Consider the following 23,389-nt stretch of genomic DNA (forward strand, 5'->3'; position numbering starts at 1 on the left):
TCAGATATCAACTCAGCGTGCACCAGACAGTCTGACCCTGTAACCCAGTAGCTATTTCGTTATGTAGTTTAACCGTAATACAGACTATGAGGGGCCGTACAGGCCGTAATTCATACTGGTCCTCTCACGCACATACATTCTCCTTATACATACATACATTTTCACTCTTACACACATACATTCTCCTTTCACATACATACATTTTCACTCTCACACACGTATATATTTACGCTCACACATTCATACATTTTGCTCTCATATTATCATATTTCAATGCACACATTCATATATTGTCACTCACACATTCATGCATTTTGTTCTCATATTCATATATTTTAATGCTCATATTTATACATTTTGCTCTCATGCACATTCATTCAATGTTTACATTTAATATTATAAATAATATATGCATGTATGAAGACAATGTATGTATGCAAGAGACGAATGTATGTATGTATGAAGACAATATATGTATGTGTGAGAGAAAGTATAGTGGAAACGGAAGGAGTATGGTTGAAACGGAAGGCAGGTCATTATCGCGCTGTGATTGGCTCAGAAGGTCGAGCGGGGCGGGCTCATGTTCAGAACTTCGGATTCAAATCAACATGACGGAGGGAGATGAATCCGTGTATCTACGGACCATTTGTTTTTCTTTATTAAAAAAGTAAACGGAAGAGCGTCTGAGAGGCGTTTTTGCCCTTTTGCTTTTTACCTTACTAAATGGTCTAATGGTCAGTGGGGGGAGGGGGCGCCGCGAAACTCGCGGAAGTGATTTCAAAACAAAAAGCACTCGTTTGCTTGGAACGGTGATATTATAAACAAGGGGAAACTAGGGGAATTTAGCGATCACAACGAAAACGGCCAAGACACACATTGAGCCCAGAAAATGAATGTTATTTGAATGAATGTTATACAGCGGTTCTGCACTGCGGTCACCTCAGCCGTCTCGAGTTTTTTTTTCAAATCAGCAGCTCTTTTTCCCCCTGCTATATTTGATGATCGATACAAATATTTGTTACCACAAGTTCTCAATAAAAGTGACACTGTTGGACTTGGTACTACTTGGACTACTACCACAAGTACAATCAAGTAGCCTACTTTTACTGTGTACTTTTTTGAGTAATCCTTTGTCAAACTCCACCCATGAGTACAACAAATCATTTTATCTTTCATCAAAGAGGGCAGAAAACATGCATTATTGTACTCTGGAGGGGAGTTTGACAGAGTATTATTCAAATAGTACACAGTAAAAGTACTTCATTGTATTTGTGGTAGTTGTGAGTCCAACGGTACCAATTTTATTAAGAACTTATGGCTAAAAATCATTTGATCCCTCATCAAATATAGCATAAACTCTTGTACTACCGTCAGCGCCGCTTCTCTGCGATTACCGTAAATACCAAGCGGCAAACTCTGGGGAACAGCCGGGAAGCCAATACGGAAGTGCCACACACTGCAGTTCATACATGGGCCGCTAGGGACTGGCTGCAGAAAGGAGCAATTTCCATAGACCCCATGTTAAAATGCCCAACTTTACAGCAGAAAAAAACATGTTTCTACCCATGGATGCAATACATATTATTATCGATATAGTTAGATTCCACCTTCATGATTATGAATCTGTGAGTGAATTGTTTTCTAACACGACCCTTTTATTTATATTAGGTCTTAAAGTTTTTGCCTAAATTAGGGCGTGGTCACGTTGATGGACACGTACATGCCTCACTGTCAGCTAACAGCAACTTGTCCACTCTGCTAGCTAGGCTACAACCATAGATAAGAGGCTACAACGTTAGTTAGTCATAGTACTGTACTTGACCCTTTAGCCGTGTTCGTGGTGATTGTGCCTTTTAGGGAATATTGTTACAAATACCAGACAATTAAAATGTCGTGCTGTGCGCTTGAATGTACTAACAGAACTTCCAAGAAGTCTAAAATGATAATATTATACATGTTAACCCCGTTCGCAGGTGTTTGTGTGCTTGGTAGCTTAGCTTGTTACTTATTAGCCAGCTAAGGACGTAATCCTTTATGCATACATATACATTTTAGTTTATGATTCAGCCTTGGGTAAGACTTTTATAGTCTATGGCTATGACGCCTATAATGCTAAACGGGAGCAAATGTTAATAGGGGACCCAATTATCCCAGTGGTGGCCGCCGGAGCTAACGGAGCCGCAGGGGGCTAGCTCCAGCCGGCGTCCCGGAGCTAGCCCACTGCGGCTCCGTTAGGTCCGGGCGGTGGAGTCCGTCTTTTCTCAACGTGTGAATGACAAGCATTAAGAATAACAAAATATAGCTAATTCTCTTGCAGATTGTCTCATTTGATTATGAATGTAACGTTTATATAGGGGAACTACACTGTTTGCAGTAACTTGGTATGCATGTATTTCATGTTAGCTTAGCTTCTTAGCCTGAGCTAGCTCTGTTTACTTCCAGTTCGGAGGCTGCAGGTCCCGCCTCGGCTCCGCCTCTTTGCCCTTATTTGGAGCAGGCGGGATTAGACTCTGACGTCACAGTCGAGCCGTTAGTGGCCGACTCCGCCTACTAAGGGCTTCACGGCAACTCTGCAGAATCCTATGGGTGACGTCACGGACACTACGTCCATTTATATATACCAGGGGTGGGGAACTTCCGGCCCCCGGGCCGTATACGGCCCGCGAGACTATGTGGTACGGCCCTCGAGGTAATTTATAAACACACGCAAAAAAGAAAAAATTGTAAGAAATCTAGACCGCAAAAACATTAAACAAGCGAGTGCCTGTTTTTCCTGGCCAAGGTCAGGGTCCATGAACACAACACGAGCCTAACGTGTCATCACGTGGTATATGTCTCGTCTGACAGGGGTGCAAATCTGACGGAGAGCACCAGAACGGCTCCGGGCAGGGACTTCACAAATTGCAGTACCCATAAGGAGCCGTACACATGCCGCAGTTTTTGCGTGTCTGTGTCTTTAGTTGTAAGCCCAGTGGCGATCTGTCATACTGATCATACAGTCAATAACTTTGTTGTTATTAGCATCTGGTTAACTAGCTATGCTAACGAATATAAGAAGCTTTTTCTACTACCAGTGAGGTAAAGGCACATCTTGATATGATCATTATAGTTATAAAAGAAATAAGAGAATAAAGTAAACAGGTATAAAATACTATATGACAGTAACAAAAAGTTGTTATTAATAAACAAGAATACAGTTTGAAAGGGGAGTGATTTGTAAAATATCCATAGAGAAAAATAAATCTGCTTACAGTTCTGTTTCATATGGGTGTTGAGAGATGTATCCATAGAGCTCCTAATGTTGCTCTCAAAGTGCACCAGATTGATGCTTTTAACTTCAACATTTAAATAAAAAAATCTTCCCGGGGAAGCATGGCCCCGGACCCCCCTAGAGGAGGTTAGGTCCCCCCCAACTGAAATCATGTGCATATGGATAGGAAACTAAATACATTTGCACACATCTTGTGTGTCTATGCGCGAGTCATGGTAAGATATCTGGATTAAGAGGTTGCTTTTTCTTTGCACAGCATGAAAGAAAGGCCAAATGAATGAATTGTAGCATTTTTAAGCAGAGGTCAATAATTTGAACGGCCCTCGGAGGATGTTGAAAAAATTGAAATGGCCCTTGAGAGGAAAAGGTTCCCCACCCCTGATATATACAGTCTATGGTAAATACGCTATTAATCGCGCACTCAAAAATGAAGAGCTGCTCATCTGACCAAACAAATGCGAGAGATGGCTGAGTTGACCGCAGTCAATATCATTAAGAACTAATGGTAAAATTGTCTTTTTATCATTCATCAAAGATAGCAGTAAACATGCATTATGTAGGCTACTATGGAGGGGACTTTGACAGAGGATTAGGCTACTCATAAAGTACACAGTAAAAGTAATTCATTTTATTTTTGGTAGCAGTCAAACTAGTACCGAGTCCAACAGTGTCACTTTTATTAAGAACTTGTGGTATCAAATATTTGTATCGATCATCAAATATAGCAGGGAAAGAGCTGCTGATTTGAAAAAAAAATAGAGAGACGGCTGAGTGACCGCAGTGCAGAACCGCTGTATAGTTTAAATCTCCTAACAATGTTGTCCATTTTAGACACAGGCTTATTATATTTACAGCCCTTAATAACATTCATTTTCTGGGCTCAATGTGTGTCTTGGGCGTTTTCGTTGTGATCGCTAAATTCCCCTAGTTTCCCCTTGTTTATAATATCACCGTTCCAAGCAAACGAGTGCTTTTTGTTTTGAAATTACTTCCGCGAGTTTCGCGGACACCCCTCCCTCCTCGCTACAATGACCATTAGACCATTTAGTAAGGTAACAAGCAAAAGGGCAAAAACGCCTCTCACACGCTCTTCCGTTAACTTTTTTAATAAAGAAAAACAATTGGTCCGTAGATACACGGATTCATCTCCCTCCATCGTGTTGATTTGAATCCGAAGTTCTGAACATGAGCCCGCCCCGCTCGACCTTCTGAGCCAATCACAGCGCGATAATGACCTGCCTTCCGTTTCAACCATACTCCTTCCGTTTCCACTATACTTTCTCTCACACATACATACATTCTTCTCTTGCATACACATGATATTGTCTTCATACATACATACATTCGTCTCTTACATACATACATACATACATACATACATACATACATACATACATACATACATACATACATACATACATACATACATACATTGTCTTCATACATACATACATACATACATACATACATACATACATACATACATACATACATACATACATACATACATACATACATACATACATACATACATTCTTCTCTTACATACATACATTGTCTTCAGACATGCATATATTATTTATAATATTAAATGTGAACATTGAATGAATGTGCATGAGAGCAAAATGTATAAATATGAGCATTCAAATATATGAATATGAGAACAAAATGCATGAATGTGTGAGTGACAATATATATATATTTTTTTAGTCAGTTTATTGAACATGTCAGAAACAAAAACATACAACAATAATATATATATATATATATTCTCTTTTTTCCTTTTTTTTCTCACTCAAATTAATAATTATAACAAAGTACAAACAAAAAAAAATAATAACAAAAAAAAAATAATAATAATTCTCAGATAGTCTCTGTCATGTTCAACAGGGCAAGAAGAAGCTTAAAAAAACTTTTCTGGTCCTACCCCCTATGAATGTGTGCATTGAAATATGATAATATGAGAGCAAAATGTATGAATGTGTGAGTGTAAATATATACGTGTGTGAGAGTGAAAATGTGTGTATGTAAAAGGAGAATGTATTTATGTAAAAGGAGAATATATGTGTGTGAGAGTGAAAATATATGTATGTAAAAGGAGAATATATGTGTGTAAGAGTGAAAATGTATGTATGTAAAAGGAGAATATATTTATGTAAAAGGAGAATATATGTGTGTGAGAGTGAAAATATATGTATGTAAAAGGAGAATATATGTGTATAAGAGTGAAAATGTATGTATGTAAAAGGATAATATATGTGTGTAAGAGTGAAAATGTATGTATGTATAAGGAGAATGTATGTGCGTGAGAGGACCAGTATGAATTGCGGCCTGTACGGCCCCTCATAACAGACTAAAGGCTTGATTCCTACTGGTTTTAGCAGAGACTGTTTATACAAACATTTGTAGTTAAGGAGTAGTACAAATCAACCACTTTTTAGTGGCCAACTGAAATCAACACATATTTTGTTATTTTATTTCTTGCCCTGTCATGTTGTCCTAGCTTGCCTTTAATTTGAACATGGCTCTCAATAGAATTGTAATAGATATTGGCTTCTTGTTGTCAACAACAATACAGAAACGCTGGTGCAGCTAGAAGCACTGCAAACACGACGGCATGCAGATCTATACTGCGGTCTCCTCCACTGGTTCCTAACCATGTTGGCTCTCCCCCAGCCCTTCCATTAGATCCCTTTCAGATTCTGGTAAGGACCATTTTGAAAAGATATGTCAAGCTGCCCTGGTAAATAATGGGGATATAGAGGGGTAAACATAAAGCACTGCAGAGCGAGCAAAGCACCGGCTCAATCCCAACAGGCCGGATCAAATATTCAGACTCTCAGTGTCTGGGGGTGGGCTGTTTTTTTTTCTTAGCTACGCAGCTCAGTTTTTCTTTGCACAATATAATAATAATAGCAGCAGATCAAATTACTTCACATCACATGAAAGGGGTGTTTTTAGTGATTATGCAGCTCCACAGATCTTTTTAGTGAGTTTGAGCTGTTTTAGCAGAAACATTACCAGTGCGTTTACTTTCACCTCTAACATATTGTCATATGGCTTAAGTAGGCAGCACACTACTGTACCAGCTAACCACCAAACTGTATACACACAAAGGTAGCAACTAGCTGGGGAACATTGTATAGCATTTTGCAGCTAAAGATAAAAACACTGATTAAAGAAAAGTGAATATAGAACTCACATCCACCAGGGAGCCAGAAACATAACTCTAAATGAGAGAAAATGTAACTTCGTCATTTTTTCAATGTGTAAATAGGCAACTACCTTTCGGAGATTGCAGGTTTTAACATAGATGAACATAAAAGATAGCGGACATAAAGGCAAAACTAATGTAGACTGTAAGGGCGACTACATATGAAAGGATGCATATTCAAGCTTTCAATAACTAAAAGCTACACTGTCCCCAAGTGTCAGCTATAGCTAGTTCCATGCTGTTGTCTGCAGCTCTATAGCTTACTCTGTCTCTCGGTCAGTCCCAAAGTATTCCCCCCCCCCCCTTGACAGCCACATGTTCCCCCTAAGAGGTTCAAATTTGCAATGGATGTCAATAGTTTGTGAGGTTGTGTGTGTGTGTGTGTGTGTGTGTGTGTGTGTGTGTGTGTGTGTGTGTGTGTGTTGTGGTGTGTGGTGTGTGTGTGGTGTGTGTGTGTGTGTGTGTGTGTGTGTGTGTGGTGTGTGTGTGCTGGTGTGTGTGTGTGTGTGTAATGAATAAAGTGATTGCATGACCACATGAATGCATGCAGGTAGGTGGAGGCAGCTTTTGAAATCAGGCTTGTTTTATTAAACATAAAAGAAAATTGGTGATCCACACAATGGATTTAAGTCCAAAGACAAGCCAGCTAAAGGTGGACAAATAATCCTGTCAGTGCCTTTTCCTAAGGCTAATCACCTTAAAGGAAATTGTTAAAATAAGCATTTATTATATGCACATGTACAGCAATTGATTTGTCTATTCATCCGTATGGCTTTCCATTCGGATGCAGTCACTACACGACTGTTAGACATTACAGTAAGTGCTGAGTAAAGGTCTGACGGGGTCCTTATTTCAACGACTGTATTGGCAGGAGGGGACATAGATTCATTGAGGAGGGGATTGTCTGATTGACAGGTTGATTAACATTGAGCAACAAATCTGTGTCTGTCTGCCTGTAATTCTCTCTTTATCCCATCTCTTGCCGCTCCCCCACCGTCTGTTTCTTTCCTTCCTTTCCTTATTATGTGCATTAGCCTAATGACCAAGAGCCATTAAGGTTTCTGTGTTGCCTACGTGATACTTACTGTTAAATAAACTCTACTGTGTTATAAAAAGACAGTAAGCGACATTTTTACTGTTGCTCCTCATTCAATCTCTGCAGTGGATATGCATTTTATTGGTGGAGTTATTTAAGGAAAGTCAATTATACTGCCGCAGTGTCGACTGCATTTCCTCCTCAGTAAATACAGTAGACTTTCCAAAATGTCAATACAGGTATTAATCTGCCATTATTTTTTTGAGCCTCTTTCTCAGCAATATTCAATGACTCAGTTAAATGCTCGCCATTAAATAGTTTGATTTATTAAGCCAAGTCAGACCTTGATTTGATGGGGGGTATTTCCCTGCCTCTACTGCCTCCTGCAGTTTCTACGCTGCAATTACCAGGGGAGAGGAAGAGGAAACTGTCTATGTTATGTTTCCACTCTCATTACTTTCTTTACTATAAATACTTAAGACACAAGCTACATAAGAGGGTAAAGTACTTAACAATGTGAAAAGCAGCAGAATGTACATACATTATAGGAAACAAACAAGGTGGTGGGTAAAAAGTAAAGAAAAGATCGGAGCCAAAACAAATATTTATGATGCTTTTTGGTTTCCTTTTTTTTCATTATCAAGTAAAGACACAATCACAAACCGCATGCGCAGTACGAAAAGACACAAACATGAACAACCACAGTTTTAGCTCTGCGTTCACATGGTTCAGAGAAAAAAAACAGTAGATACATTTCAGCTGACTTTTGGTTTTGGCTTCAGGAGATAAGTGTCGACAGTCTTGATGAAGTACATTCATGTTTAAAAATGTAGATACAAACAAAGCGTGAGCAGATATACCTTGTCTCACATATAAAGAACATATCAAACGTGTCACTCTCTTCTGCCTGCCTTTGCATTTATAGGAATATAAACATGTTGAAAGCTATTTGATCATACAGATTTGATTCCTTGCACCATCTGGCACTTTATCCATTTGCAGAGTAGAGATGTTCCTAATAACTATTTAATGATATTGAAATGCTACATGAAACACTTTGTAAGAGACGAGTTTCGATGAGGTTGTGAAAGAATGGTGTCTCTGAATTTCAACCAATGCAACAATAATTCATACAGATTCACACAGATTCTGCACAACTGTCTCAAAAAACACAGAAAATCAGAGATTAAAAGGATAAAAAAATGGACTGCATGCTCTTATATAACCTCAACTTAAAACGTGAGGGACAACTGAAAATGAACATAAAAAGAACCAAGCTATGGAGGCATGCGACGGGCTCAGAGGCGGGGTTACCTGGTAGTGGGCGTGGCTATGAGAATAGAGGGAAGAGAAAGGCGGGGCTGGGACTTCATTCAGCCTCTCCCCCTCTGGGTGACGCCACCCCTCGTCATCATACGGACCCTCGGGTGATTCTACCTACGATGCACAGACAGATCTCAGCATGGTGCAACACACACACACACACACATGTGCAACACACACACATACACACTATCTCTCTCTCACTCTCTCTCGGCTAACTTTATATTTTAATATGTAGGTCCTTCATGTTACTCGTAGTCAAGGACAGATTATAAATTTCAACCATTATTGTGATAATACTATATTTACAAATAACTGCCTTACAAAGCGTTACCTAGAGAAACAGTGACGTTTTAAGCCTGGTTCATTTCTGCTTTAATAGGTAAGAAAATACATCATTTTCAGATAAAATCAGATACTGCAGTGTGTTTGGAGAATTGAATGGGCAATGTAAGGGTAGTCTTAGTGCATCTGTTATTACTTGTTCTTTCTTTCTTATAGTAGAATTAAGCGACTGCCTTATACAGTATGCATGAGGAATAACAATTGCCAAAATGTGGGAACATTAAAATAGATTTTTCCATTACAGAAAACAGGTCAGAAAGGTGGGCAAACTACCTTTAACAGCCACACATTAACTTACAACTAAATGTACACGTTTTCATTGGCCTACTATTTTTAATATGGTCATACAGAACTAAATGTTGACCAATATGCAGTTGCATTTAGGCTTTGTAAGATTAAAGGTAAACAAATAAGTACTATAGTCACAAGATGATGTGTGTGTGTGTGTGTGTGTGTGTGTGTGTGTGTGTGTATGTGTGTGTGTGTGTGTGTTGGTGTGTAAGAAGCAGAGAACATGCCCATGGGGAGAACAAGGTGGCAGGTCCATCTGTCATACATAAGCAAGCCAGATCCTGGGGTCACACACACACACACACACACACACACACACACACACACACACACACACACACACACACACACACACACACACACACACACATCCGACAAACATACACAAACAATTTGGCTAGGAGGAGTTCCCAAAATAACCTGAACACCCGAATACCCTGAAGGCTACACATACATTCACCACCGATTTCACTGTCATATAGGTGATGAGCAACTTTTAAGCTTTGTGAAAAGCAGTGATGATGATACGGCGGTGTGGATGAGGTTGTGGAGCCTCTGTATACTAAGGGAATGAGGATGATGTAATCCTACAATGACTACAGCTCAAAACTCTTTAGCTGCATTTCCACAGACACCAAACGATTACTGTGCATGGTTGCTGTACAGTAAACAGAGATCACAAATGGAAAGCTATATTGATGCATGGATGGTTAAACAAATCATTGCATCGATCAATATCACAACCAATATGAACTCTACATGCCCCCTCAGCAGTGAAATGTTTATGGATTAAAGTGACAGAAAAGTGGTGTCCAACCACAAGGTGGAGCTACACACCCACATTTTCTTCACCACAGGGACAACATCTTCACTTCGGTCCAAGGCTTTCCAGCAGACACACTTTGGGCTGTGCTGACTGACTCCTGAGTCAGACTTGGGACATGACTAGGAAGTGACATGACGAGACATGACTTGGAAGTGACACACCACTCACCCCAAATATATGCACACACACATAGACACTCTACTACTACTGACACATAAGTGTTTATATAATAAAATAATACACTTACTAATAATCACTCATGCCAGAATGTACAAAGGATGACATATCAGTGGGGGATGATAGAAAGAAAAAACGGAGGAAATGAAAGAAAAGAGCCAAGACGATGAAAATGACAGGAAATGAAGAAGCAGAGGAATCCTGGGACATTTGAAATCTTACAGTATAATGTCTGTCAGGTGTTTTAAAATAACTGTAAAGCCTTCTGTGGCTTACGGCTTTAAAAACTGTTTATTCCTAACAGAGTGACAGAGAACCCCCAAGAAAAACAACTGAGTTGATGTCTTTGATCACCTCCCTACTACCATTTCATTCAATGTGGTAGCAGATTATGTAATATTCTCAATTTGCATATGCAATTTTGGTGGAATACGGGCAGGCTTTTGTAAGTTCCCTCATAGAAAAGACCATCATTGTGATTTACGAGACAATACGAAAACATACAGTCCCTAAAAGAGTGATTAGAAAAGTCAACAAAAGATGAACACATGATGAAACATAATGATGTTTGTGTTATCATGTTTTGGAATGAGTGTCGGGGAAACAACTGTGCACACGTGAAAGAGAGAGAGTGTGTGTGTGGTCAGAGTGATGTAAGCACTAATCTGCAGACAGATACATCCCAATCAACCAAAATAAAAAGATTACCAGGCTACGCTGCGCTATTATGAGTGTGTGAGAGAGATAGAGAGGGAAAAGAAAGAGACAAAGAGAGAGGGTGCCAGACAGACAGACCGAGTGCAGAACAGAGATAGTAATGGGCCGCTTTACTAAAAAATGGGACGAGGATTTGACTAAATCCCTGTGCGCACAGCTCCACTTTAGGCCAGTGTCCTTGACTTCTAAGTACATAAAAAAAGACCTATCTAAGTCTGTAGCCATAATAAAACAGGTATTTTTAGGAGCTGCCTCTGCCACCTTGACCAGAGACAAAAACCCCAAAATAGAAACTGACGGTATTAGATGTGACATTAGACCAATTTAAAATCATTTACAACTAATTATAATAGACATGAAGCATATCACCGCTGATGGCAAAAAGTCTGTTATCTCTAACGACTCATCTTTTCAGAGACTATGACAAACAGGCTTAATTTAAGCTTTCATTTTGCAGTCTATCCAGCGGTGTTCAAAAGGAAGTTTTAAAAGCACAAGGTTTCCAGAGAACTGTAGTCACTTTAGAGTCAATTTAAAGAGGAATGAAATGTAATCAAAAACAAAGTAGTAAATTCCTTTGAAATTGGCGATGATTTTTAGGGGAATGCCGGCAATTACTTTTTTTTCAAAGATATTTTTTGGGGCAGAGAGTGCCTTTATCAGAGATACAGTGAAAAGGGGGATGATAGAGGGGGAGACATTGCCTGAACATTTATGTGAGCTTGGGAGTCGAATCTGCATACTTGGCAGTGGCCTTTTTCATCAACATGTTAAACCAATGTTATTGTTCATGAATATTTACTGAATGCATCAATGTATCCTTTCCAATCTTATAAAAAACATAAAATACCAACGTTAAGCATTTATAGTCATAGTCAACAGTGACTTGAACAACAACAAATGAAGTGTTTATGGGGCAGTAACATTAATTAGTATATCATATTTTTCTAGTGGAATGTAAGCACTCATTTAAGTCCTGTTAACTGTGCGATCCCATCAAACATACAGTAGCTTAAGGCCACGAGTACGTGTCCTCAAAACATATCTGGCAAAAACATTTGGTAGTAAAGCATCAGGGTTAGGAATAGAACAACTCTCACTCCCAAATTGATTTAAAGAGACTACAGCAAATCTAAAAGAAAGTTACAACTTCATATATTATTATGGGACTGCTAAAGGTTGATTTAAATATTAAGTTATGTAAACAAAGCAGAACAATTATTTGTCAATTCAACTATGATCGATTGATGCTGTGCCTCAATTATGTTCAAATGTACTTTAAAAATCATGAGCTCAAAAAGTAAATAAACACAGACAGGTAGACAGCTGTCGTGATGGGGAACTGATTGACAGTGTAGTAATGTGTGTGTGTGTGTGTGTGTGTGTGTGTGTGTGTGTGTGTGTGTGTGTGTGTGTGTGTGTGTGTGTGTGTGTGTGTGTGTGTGTGTGTGTGTGTGTGTGTGTGTGTGTGTGTGTGTGTGTGTGTGTGTGTGTGTGTGTGTGTGTGTGTGTGGTGTGTGTGTGGTGTGGTGTGTGCATGTGTTAGGCAAACTGATGAAAGAACCTTAGTTACCTGAGCAGGCGTGATGTGTGTGTGAGTCACGTATCCGTGAACGTGTTGAATCTGAGACAGTTGCCGCTCCGCCACCTGAACCAACTCCGCACCACGCAGGTCACCGTGGTGACCCAGAGATCCGTCCCTCCCCAGAGATTGCTCCCTTTCTCTCTCCATGGTGCTGGCATACCCTGCCTCCCTTCTCCAGGTCCCCCCTTCCCTCGACTCTCTCCCTTCCCTTCCCTTCCTACCCAGGGTGCCTCCGCCCCTCCCCAATGTGCCTCCATCTCTACCTAGGGTCCCTGCCCCTCTGTCCAGGGTCCCGCTGTCCCTTCCTAGGGTCCCTCCTTCCCTCCCAAGTGTCCCTCCGTCCCTTCCCAGGGTGCCTCCGTCCCTTCCTAGGGTCCCTCCGTCCCTCCCAAGTGTCCCTCCGTCCCTCCCAAGTGTCCCTCCGTCCCTCCCAAGGGTGCCTCCATCCCTCCCAAGGGTGCCTCCATCCCTCCCAAGGGTGCCTCCATCCCTCCCAAGGGTGTCTCCATCCCTCCCAAGGGTGCCTCCATCCCTCAGTTCGCTGGCTACTCCCATATGATGCAGAACGCAGGGGTGATGGTGGAGTTTTGGGGCACCTGGTGATGCCCCTTCTTCTTCTTGACACCGATACTTCTATTGTAGGAAAGGACGGTGAGGAGGAGGAGAGGAAACGAGGAAATGACAAGGAAAAATAGAATGGTTGGGAAGACGAGGTGTAGCAAGGTGGGAACAAAGTAGGGGGGAAAAGGACAGAAGAAGAAAGAGTGTTAGTTCAGAAGCAGAAAGATTTATTCAGGCTGGAAAAGAAGAAGGTAATAGTGTGAAATTGTAACAAGCATAAGAGCAGAGCAGAGTGTGTGCAATGTATATGTGTGTGTGATGAGATTATTTGTGGTGTGTGTGTAAGCACATGGGGCTGTCCAGGTGTACAACCAGCATGGTCCTAATTGTTTCCTGAGCTTCCTGCACTATACATATGGGAATGCACAACACACAAACCTAAACAAACGCGCACTCACACACACACACACTCACACACACACACACACACACACACACACACACACACACACACACACACACACACACCACACACACACACACACACACACACACATGGGAAGACTTCACTTGAAACAGAAGTTTATAGGCAAAATGAGGCAAAACTGAATGAGGACAGTGAGCGGGAGACGAGCCTGCCTCAGGGAATGACTGTTTCTTCCTCTCCTCCTCATCTCTCTGTACCTTCATCACGCTGCTTTGCCTTCCACATCTCTGACTCGAGCTACAGTAACTCTCACTGTTGTCCTCTCCCTCTTCTCTTCCTCATTCTCATTCTTCCTCGCTTCTCTTCATCTTTTAAAAAATAATATTCGATGTTTCTCTTTCTGCTTTACTGGACCGGGTAAAGGGAGAAGTTAGTGAAGCTGAGGACGGAGGGACGACAGGTCCTACTTTTACAGTAAGTCCTCAACATTGTGGTTACATGGTGTGTGACAGCTGAGCATTTAAGAGGGTGGTCTGTAAACTGAATACACACTCACTCCTTCAAAGAAGTACACTAATGAGGTGAATTATGGTAAAATCGTTTATCGTGTGTTAATTATTCCATTTAAATGTAAATTACTCAGAAGAGAAGATACCGATAAAGAGAAGAAGATGATTTCCAGGAGGACTTTTAAAGCTTCAAGGAAATTGGATAATTAGTCTTTGATCATATCAACACCAATATATCGGTTTAATTTCAGCTAAGACACACAGGTAATATAATACAGTCAGAAAATGATTGCACATTATCCAAGTAGAATCTAGTAACTCATTTCAAGTATGCTTGACTTTAACCCAAGGTTAATGGGACAATTAACTACAAATGCAAGTGAGAGTGTATAATGTGTGAAAAGCACATATACAATAAAAGGATTTTCAGCACTCGCATGGTAAGACTATTTGTCTGCTAACTGCACAACATTATTTCACAGCTGGACACTTAGAGAGATACACCGGATCAGAGCCTGAAGAGGTCAAAACAAATGCAGTAGACATTTTAAGTTTAAATGCCATGTCAAACATAAATGACTATTTCTTCTTTATATATCTTTTATACATGAATATGTGTCCCCGGTGTTTCAGGGAACTCACCAAGTGTCAGAAAACACAACCCTCTCTCTTTTCCTCCATACCCAAATCTCTAAAAACGGGGCTGCAACGGAGCTGATTATTATTTGAATTTTTCTGATGTCAGAAAAGGGGTGCTCCGCCTATATGGGCAACTCTCCACCTATCAGGGGAAAGAGAGACAGCTCGAAAGCGCTGGAGACGCTGTAGTACATATGCCAGGCCTGTAAGTGGCGCTGTAGTCTGCCACAAAAGCAGAATCAGCCCTTGCAAAAACAGGGCTGGAAAAGAGCAAATAAATGAGGCATGGCAAAAAAATGCATGATCTGTTTGGTATTTTGAAAAAAAAACTTCACAGACATGTTTTATATAGGTATGGCCCTACAATATATGTTTCAAATATAGCATGATAGGTCCACTTTAAAGCAACTTTTACATTACAAGTAATCAGTTGTATCAGGTATTTGTTTCTGGATTTCATTGAGGATCCCTTAGTTATCCTGAAATGTGTACTTGAGCCTAAACTCACTTTTATTTTGGACCCAAAAACCGAATAACCACTGTAATGTCTAAGAAGTAAAACATTTTATCAAAGTAAGCCTGATATTACACAGTAACACATTGGTTTCCTTCATGTTAGCCACTGTGATGTCATTGTTTCTTACTTATTTAATAATGTGTTAATAATTTTTTTTTGCAACATAGGGTTTTAGAGTGAACTCTTAGATACATTTGAACAAGCATCGATTAAGGGTCATTTTATCCATGTGTTGTTCTGCCACATTCTGATTAACGGAATAAAGGAAATACATGCAAGCCTAACATGAAGGAGAGGTCAACAAGACTAGAGCTCAATAAAATGTGTCCAAATACACATTATTACTGGTTTGTGGGATCGTAGTGGGTGAAGTCAGAAATGTAGCATCTCCGAGCTGGAGTAAGGTTAAGGTGGAGTGGTCATAGAGAGAGCTGAGATGCTAACACAGCTATCATACAGATACAGCCTTCATGTAGCCTAAGAGAGGAGATAGATTATCCTCCCCTACAGAGAGCCGACTGTTCTCATTCATTTGACATTTGACCTTTTGGCTTAATCTCTCTCCAGGTAGTTAACACAAAGCTGACCTCACTGTTGTTGCTGTATTCATCCAAACCCTGAACTCACTATAGGCAACTATTTAGCTTTGTAAATCAAATCAAATCAAGTTTTATTTATATAGCACATCTATAAACGATTTTTGGTTGAGCCAAAGTGCTGTACATATAATACAAATAGCCTACAGTAGAGACACTTTACAGCAAATACAACAGCACAGATTGTTCAGAATATCAGTATGAGAAAAACGACACCCTCTATCCTTAGACCCTCACATCGTACAAGGAAAAACTTCCAGAGAACATGTATGATCTGACATTTTTAAATAATGAATTTGTAACATGTTGTTACAATAATTTAGGTTAGGATAAGCTTCCATTTCATTCATTAACTAAAATAACATGTGTGCCTATGAGATGTATCACTCAGTCCCCTCTGTGTCTCTACATCAGTAACTAAACAGCCCACAGTCTTAATTAATATCTGTCCCAAGAGAGACATTCTTTTCTTGGATCCAGACTGTTTAAAAAAAAAAAAAACTGTTATTAGTATAAGTAAAAAACCTGTAAGAATGACTGAAGATGAAAGACAGATGGATTCAATGTGTGACGATTCCAAAACCATGCTTTAGCATCCACTGACCGACAGCAAGACCAATGAAAGATTGAAGCCCTTTCTCTCTGCATCAACCCTACACTGCAGCTGGCTGTCATGTATTGTCTGCTACGAGATGCTAAATCTATTCTTGATATCGTATTTTAGGTCAGGGCAGCTGCTTTGCACAGGAGAGTACGTCTGTGCAGAACAGAATCAGCTAATTCTTACAAATTCAAGTGGACGTGGCTGTGTGTGCTCTCCCCTGCTGCATGCTTTAACCTCATTTAAACCGGGATTGGGAGCAAACGCTGCTCTGACAAAATGAACTGATCTGAACCCGTCTCCTGACCTTCAGCGCACTTCATTTATCTTCGCCTCTCGGCCTGATCTTTTCATTCACTGCCAATTAGTCAGAAATGCCTCAAAATAATCTGGAGATTGGCGGTTGAACAGCCAGGCACTAAGACCCTGAAGAGACCCTGGCTCACACTGTTGTCACAACACTGCTGCTACTGCCCTCTGCACTCACATGCACACACACACACAAACACACAGTCAGCCATAGTCCTATATTTGGTCTTTCATTTTCTAATCGCACAACTCTTCGTTAATTAATGCTTGAATGGACAGCGCCACCAATATGTCTCTTTCTTCCTCACAGTGTGTGTGTGTGTGTGTGTGTGTGTGTGTGTGTGTGTGTGTGTGTGTGTGTGTGTGTGTGTGTGTGTGTGTGTGTGTGTGTGTGTGTGTGTTTCAGAGCTGTTCTAATCAGGATTGTGCCTGCAGATATCCTGCATAGAAACACAAACAGATGAACAAACTTGGACACACACGTGCACACTGTTGCTGTCATGTGTTAGTGTGTCAGCCAGTCTTGCGTAGCCGGAGAAACGTGACTAGATTGGGAGCAGATTCAACATCCTAGTATATGTCTACGTGATGGTGTGCATCTCTATGTATGTGTGTGTATGTGTGTGTGTGTGTGTGTGTGTGTGTGTGTGTGTGTGTGTGTGTGTGTGTGTGCGCCTGCGTGCGGGTGTGTGTGTCAGAGTAAAGCCAGGCGTTAGTCACGCTTGGTGAAATATGAAAGAGCAGGGGATCCTCTGCCGTAAGGGGCTTCTCACACACACACACACACACACACACACACACACACACACACACACACACACACACACACACACACACACACACACACACACACACGTGCCTTCATCTCTTTCTCTATATCTTTTCATTCTCTCCATCTCCTATATCACGGTCTCTCTCATGCTGTATTACCATGAAATACAAAAATACGTATCGCCAAAGAAGAAACATCAGATAACAGCTGATGATTAGAGTCATTTGGCATCAATGAAAACGTGGCGATAACAAACATTAATGGTCTTAAAATATAAAGTTAGTAAAGCCCATTGTAATCAAAGGACACAGGAATGAGACATTGTGTTGCGAGAATTTCACACATTTTATTTCCAAACTACAGTAAAATGATATATTTCTTAGGTAAAATATATGATTTATTCATTCAGTCTCCAGAGGATGCTTTCATTGCCCATATCAGCTTCCTCTCTGATACTACATGGTGATGTAATGTCACTAAATGGTGGAGGGCTAGTGGGAAAATGAGGTCAAAGTCAGAGTTATACAGGCTCCTCACACGACGTAGATGCAGTTTTCAAAACACTACAACGTTAGCATCCACATGGAATTAAAATCTAAGATCAGCAAAAAGCTATTCTGAAATGATTATATGATATATACAAATAGAAAACAGCGACATTAAATTAATTATTTAAAAATGTCAGATCATAGCTGAATCCGCCTACATAATTAAACCAATAACGGACGTTTGACTAAAAGTTAGTCACGAATGTCTTAAATATATCTTTAAACATGTTAAAGGAAGAGAAGACATGTGTTGATATAATAGAAAGAGGAAAGTTCCCGGGGGCGGCAGTCAGTAAAGAGTCTTCAGTAAAAAATAAACAGACCTGAGCAAAAAAAGAGAGGAACAGATTCATCTATTTTGAATGTGTCTGACCTAGTTGAGGTGTGCTTGATTTATCTTCTTGGGCACCTTAAAAGTCTTAGCAATGGACATGAACTCTGATTTCCATCTTACAGTTACTGTGATTCAAATCAAACTTTACTTTATGTATGTGTCTAATTGTATCAATTCTGACGAGGATTCAGACAAGATATTCAAGTACAAGTGTTTACATGAGTAAGCCTGCCGTAAATATTGTTTTCAGTAGCTGAAAGTGATCTGTGACTTTCGATCCAAAGTTAAAACATAGGAAAAGTATGTTTATATTTGATTTTGACACACATACGTTGAATGTCACCTGCTCTAACTTCAGCTTTTTCTGAATGACTAAAAGCATTACATCACACTGAAGATGTCACTCGACAGGGAATACATTTGTGTGTTTTTTTATTTTGCTATTACAGCTACAGTATACAGGTACCATTGTGTCATTGTTTTGATATTGGTAATTTATTTGTGTTAATGCAAGGCAAACACTTCCTGTAACTGCTTCACATTCTATTTTCTATGTTCTATGTTTTAGGGCTGCTCCTCTCATCGATAAGTTGACTCATTTATCCTTTTAGTCTTAGTCCATACATTTGTAGGACACGTATAACCACATCTCTGGTAAACACAATGTTTAAAGTGGTGCTTTTGTGTGATCCTTTGTGGAAAGACTCAGTTTTTTTACATCTGTCGAATATATATAAACTAATATATTATTGATAATCATATGTTAGTTGACTATGTTTACAGCATTAGGTCACAGGTTTTATTTTAACAAGAAGATGCAGATAAAGTGAACTAGGTAAACATACATGTGAATGGGAATCAAGATAAGTATTGCCTCAACCCAAGCCATCCCTGATGTGTCAAGAATAATGTCCGACACAAAGACCATCTCTAAAAATAAAATAATTTGCAAGCTCTCAGAAACATTTGATCATCCTCAGGTCACACTCTCTCGTTACCCTCTCTAACTAAACTTTCAGAGGACAAAAACCAGCGCTCCTACTGTGACACACACTCGTGACTCTCTCTCTAAAGCTCCAGTTGTCTCTCAGCCAGCCTCTATCTAACAGGCTGTCATGGTGGGGTGATGTAACAGGACAGAAGTGAACATCATACAGTTGATTATGGCCTAACTGCTGAACTGGACAACAGTTCAACACCCATTGCATGCTCATATCAACAGATACACACAGTCCAGTGGTCCTACACTCTCTTCTTATACTACAGCACTCATGAACCTCTCAAAGGAAACGGATCCCCCTCCTCTGTGGTTTAAAGATGTCACATTAGATTAGCTGCTAAACTAAATGTACTTTTTTAAATTATAGACATAAATCTCTTTCTGTGAGTCTCTCTCGCTCTATTTCTCAAGCTCATGACCAGTTTGCAGTGCGTTATTGAGACAAGTTTATGGACCTGTTTCATGGAGACATTTCGGGTTAGCTGTGTGTTTTAAAGGCTTTTCAAATATGCTGCACAGTGTAGCAACAGTTCCTGCACATCAAAGGCACCGTTCCACAAGCACTTGGGTGGAAGTTTAATATTTCATGTGTTGGTTTTCCACTCAACTGATTCAGAGTACTTTGCAAGATGATGATTTCCAATTTTAGCCTTAACTCATTCACTTAGATATTATGCAATAAGTGGTTTTACTTGTAAGGGATATGGCAAAAAAATCTAGCACTGTTTTTTCTTTCCTAATTTAAAGCAGCTTCAATGTGAATTTAAGAATCGTATTGAATTGTATGTTTATTTTTCAGGGTCATCACAGTACAACTACTTTACGTACAATGCAGAGCTTTATTTTTGACCTACAACAATTTAGCCTCGGACTGTGGGAAGATCATAGCACCAACGCAAACACAAGAGAACTCACAACCTCCACAGGCACTAAGTGGCTGCAGAGTTTGAGTCTAACATATTTCAAACAGTGCTTCACCATCCACTGTGCTGCCATCAACTGCTCTACATGGCTAAGTTGCAAATAAAAGTGGAAATAAATCCACATGAAGAAACTGATGCTGGATATTTAACCTGAATACTTTTTTGGCGATGCAAACTGTAATGAAAATGAAAGGTTCTTTCTTGAAATAAATTATTTTTTATGAAAACGATATCTCAACACTGTATCACCGCAATGCCCACTTTAAAAACCTTTAGCTTTTAGACTGTTGGTTGGACAAAATGTTTTTTTAGGATGTCACCTTGTGCACTTTTCAATATTTTGACATTTGTCTAAATAACCAATTACTGTAATCCCAGAAATTACTTACAATTTAGTCAATGAAGCTGTCATTGTGAATTATGTTTCTTTCAAATGACTAAAATTTCTTTCTGTGTTAATTTCAATGTTTCTACAAAATAATGTATACATTTTACAGGTATATTCAAATATAAGAAGAATCAGATACTATAGTTGCAGCAAGATAACTTGCAAGGAAGACACACACACACAAACACCTCTCTTTCTCTCTCTCTATATCTGTCTCTCCTGCTGGCTACTAACCTTCAACTTAGTTTACCCAGAGTCCCTTGAGAAGCTTAGTCATTACCCCTTTCTCTCTGTCTCTCAGCACATTTTGCCTTAGTCAGTCCCTCTCTCACTCTCCATTACGCTTTACCTTTACCCCATGTCTTCCTTGCTCTTGCTCTTGCTCTCTCTTTCTCTTTCTCTCTCTCTTACACACACATGCAAACACACACACACACACACACACACACACACACATCTCTCTACCTACCTTGCATCCAAACATCAAAGATATGGTGTTGTTGGTGCATGCTACTTTGCAGTGGCACAACATGTGGCTAACGTTAGCTAGCTGGTCCCGCGCTGGGGGGGCATCCTAGTCCTCACACACTCACACACACATCCACAACACACACACAAACATCAACATTCACACAAACACATGCACAAGCATGTGTAACATTTTCCTCGCTCCATCCCGTCCCACAATCCACCACTCTGTCGGCCCCCCCGCCCCCCCAATGCCTGGCTACGGTCCTCAGCTGTGGCAGGCCAGCGTCCTCTCCCTCTCACTCTTCACTGCTCTCATCTTCATCATCATCTTCAATTGTGTAATCCTCATAGCTGGTCAGGAGGCAAGAGGCAACATGTTCAATGGTATCTTCTGCGTGTGTGTGTGTGTGTGTGTGTGTGTGTGTGTGTGTGTGTGTGTGTGTGTGTGTGTGTGTGTGTGTGTGTGTGTCTGAATCTGTTCAGCACGTGTGTTTTCAGAGTGTTGTTGTTGTTGTCAGCATGTGTGTGTCAGTCTGTCTGTGTGCATGATTAAGTGTGTGTGTGTGTATGTCAGTATGGCTGTAGTCTCTCCTGTCCTCCTCTCTGCAGCAGCAGCCCCAGCCCTCTATCTCCCCTCTCACTATCTGAATGAGAGTGTGCCTCTCTTGTTCCATCGTTCCCCTTCTCCCTCTCTTTCCCTCTCTCTCCCTCTCTCTCCCTCTCCATAGCTTGCTCTCTCTCCCTCGCCACGCTCCACTGCCTCTCTTGGCCCGCCTCTCAACAGCAAGATCAATGAGAGAAAGAGGAAAGACCTGCACACAGAGGTTGAAGGCGGATTAAAAGTCTGATGTCCTCTACCTATTTTTTTCTATCTGATGCAGTGATGCTCTGCCTTTTATAGTCATATTCCACTAAAACACACACATACACACACACACACACACACACACACACACACACACACAAACACACACACACATCCACCCACATTAAAAGGGCAAGGAGGAGGGGAGTCCAGTATTAAAGGGGCAACTGAAGATTCACTTGACCAAATATGACATTGGTGCCGAGGGAACAGTAGAAAGACAATGTTGTTACATCATCCAGAGTCCGAAGCCATGAACCCCCAAACACGCACACATTACAGGGGTGACCTAGTCGATTGATATTTCGACAGAATTGCTTGGCTGGCGGCGGGAAGACGACTGTGAATCAAGCTATTTCAACCACATGTGACCGGGACATGATCAGTGGAGAGGGAGAATAGTCATTAACAATCGCAATGAGCCAGCACCGGACAAGATGTTGGACAGAACTCATGCATACATACATGAGGTTATGTAATGTTAAGTAATGTCCCAGGAAAGTCTGCTTGCAAGATGAGTTTCTATTGCGCTGCAGACTAAGTTGAGACAGCTTCAACTTCCTGCATCTTTTTTCTGGAGCCCCTTCTGTGATGGCACTCCTTCTGTGTCCCTGTGTTGGTCTAAAATAATTGAGAAAGATTAGCCTTTTCTGTCATGCTGAATCTGGACTAAGGTGTTAAAGAATATCTTTATGCTCAATTGTGTGTACAAAACTGTACTTAACAAGCTCTTTATGCAGCTGTACTAACAGGCGTGACTAAGCCCATTTACAGTGGCGGTTCTAGACCAATTTGACTGGGGGGGCCACTGGGGGGCCAGTTATTTTCTGAGGGGGGCACAATAAATGCAGGACGAAAAAGAGAACTAGACAGTATGAAGTAATTGCGCATAAGAAAACAATGCAATACAGTTATTGGTATTTGTTTCAGTACACTTATTTATTTCAGATAGATCTTATAGTTATTACTGTTAGCTTCAGCTTAAGTTATAGTGCAATGTTTGCACTAACACCATATTTATATAAAAATAAAGGCAATGAACAGTTACATCTCTACTTTACACAAGGGTGTCTGCACAATCTCACATTACAGCAACAAAATCCTGCGGTTTTTGGCAAACCGAGTACCAGAAAATATACATTTT

At 40.4% G+C, this 23,389-nt stretch overlaps 1 protein-coding gene across 4 annotated transcripts in view; it reads right to left on the reverse strand.

Annotated features, from left to right (window-relative positions):
* LOC117542436 (disks large homolog 1-like) overlaps nucleotides 1–23,389 on the reverse strand; it is a 120,830-nt gene that overhangs the window by 78,266 nt on the left and 19,175 nt on the right. For 2 of the 4 annotated variants that reach the window (XM_034210093.1, XM_034210094.1), the window contains exon 5: nucleotides 8,836–8,958. The exons of 1 other annotated variant lie outside the window; for it this stretch is intronic. In XM_034210093.1, the coding sequence (XP_034065984.1) occupies nucleotides 8,836–8,958 (123 nt within the window). Of the gene's footprint in view, nucleotides 1–8,835; nucleotides 8,959–12,773; nucleotides 12,979–13,290; nucleotides 13,419–23,389 lie in introns of all 4 variants that reach the window. One more of the 4 variants, XM_034210098.1, reaches the window with a different exon arrangement.

The sequence above is a fragment of the Gymnodraco acuticeps genome, unplaced genomic scaffold (assembly GCF_902827175.1).
Source record: "Gymnodraco acuticeps unplaced genomic scaffold, fGymAcu1.1, whole genome shotgun sequence".
In the NCBI taxonomy this organism is placed as follows: Eukaryota; Metazoa; Chordata; class Actinopteri; order Perciformes; family Bathydraconidae; genus Gymnodraco; species Gymnodraco acuticeps.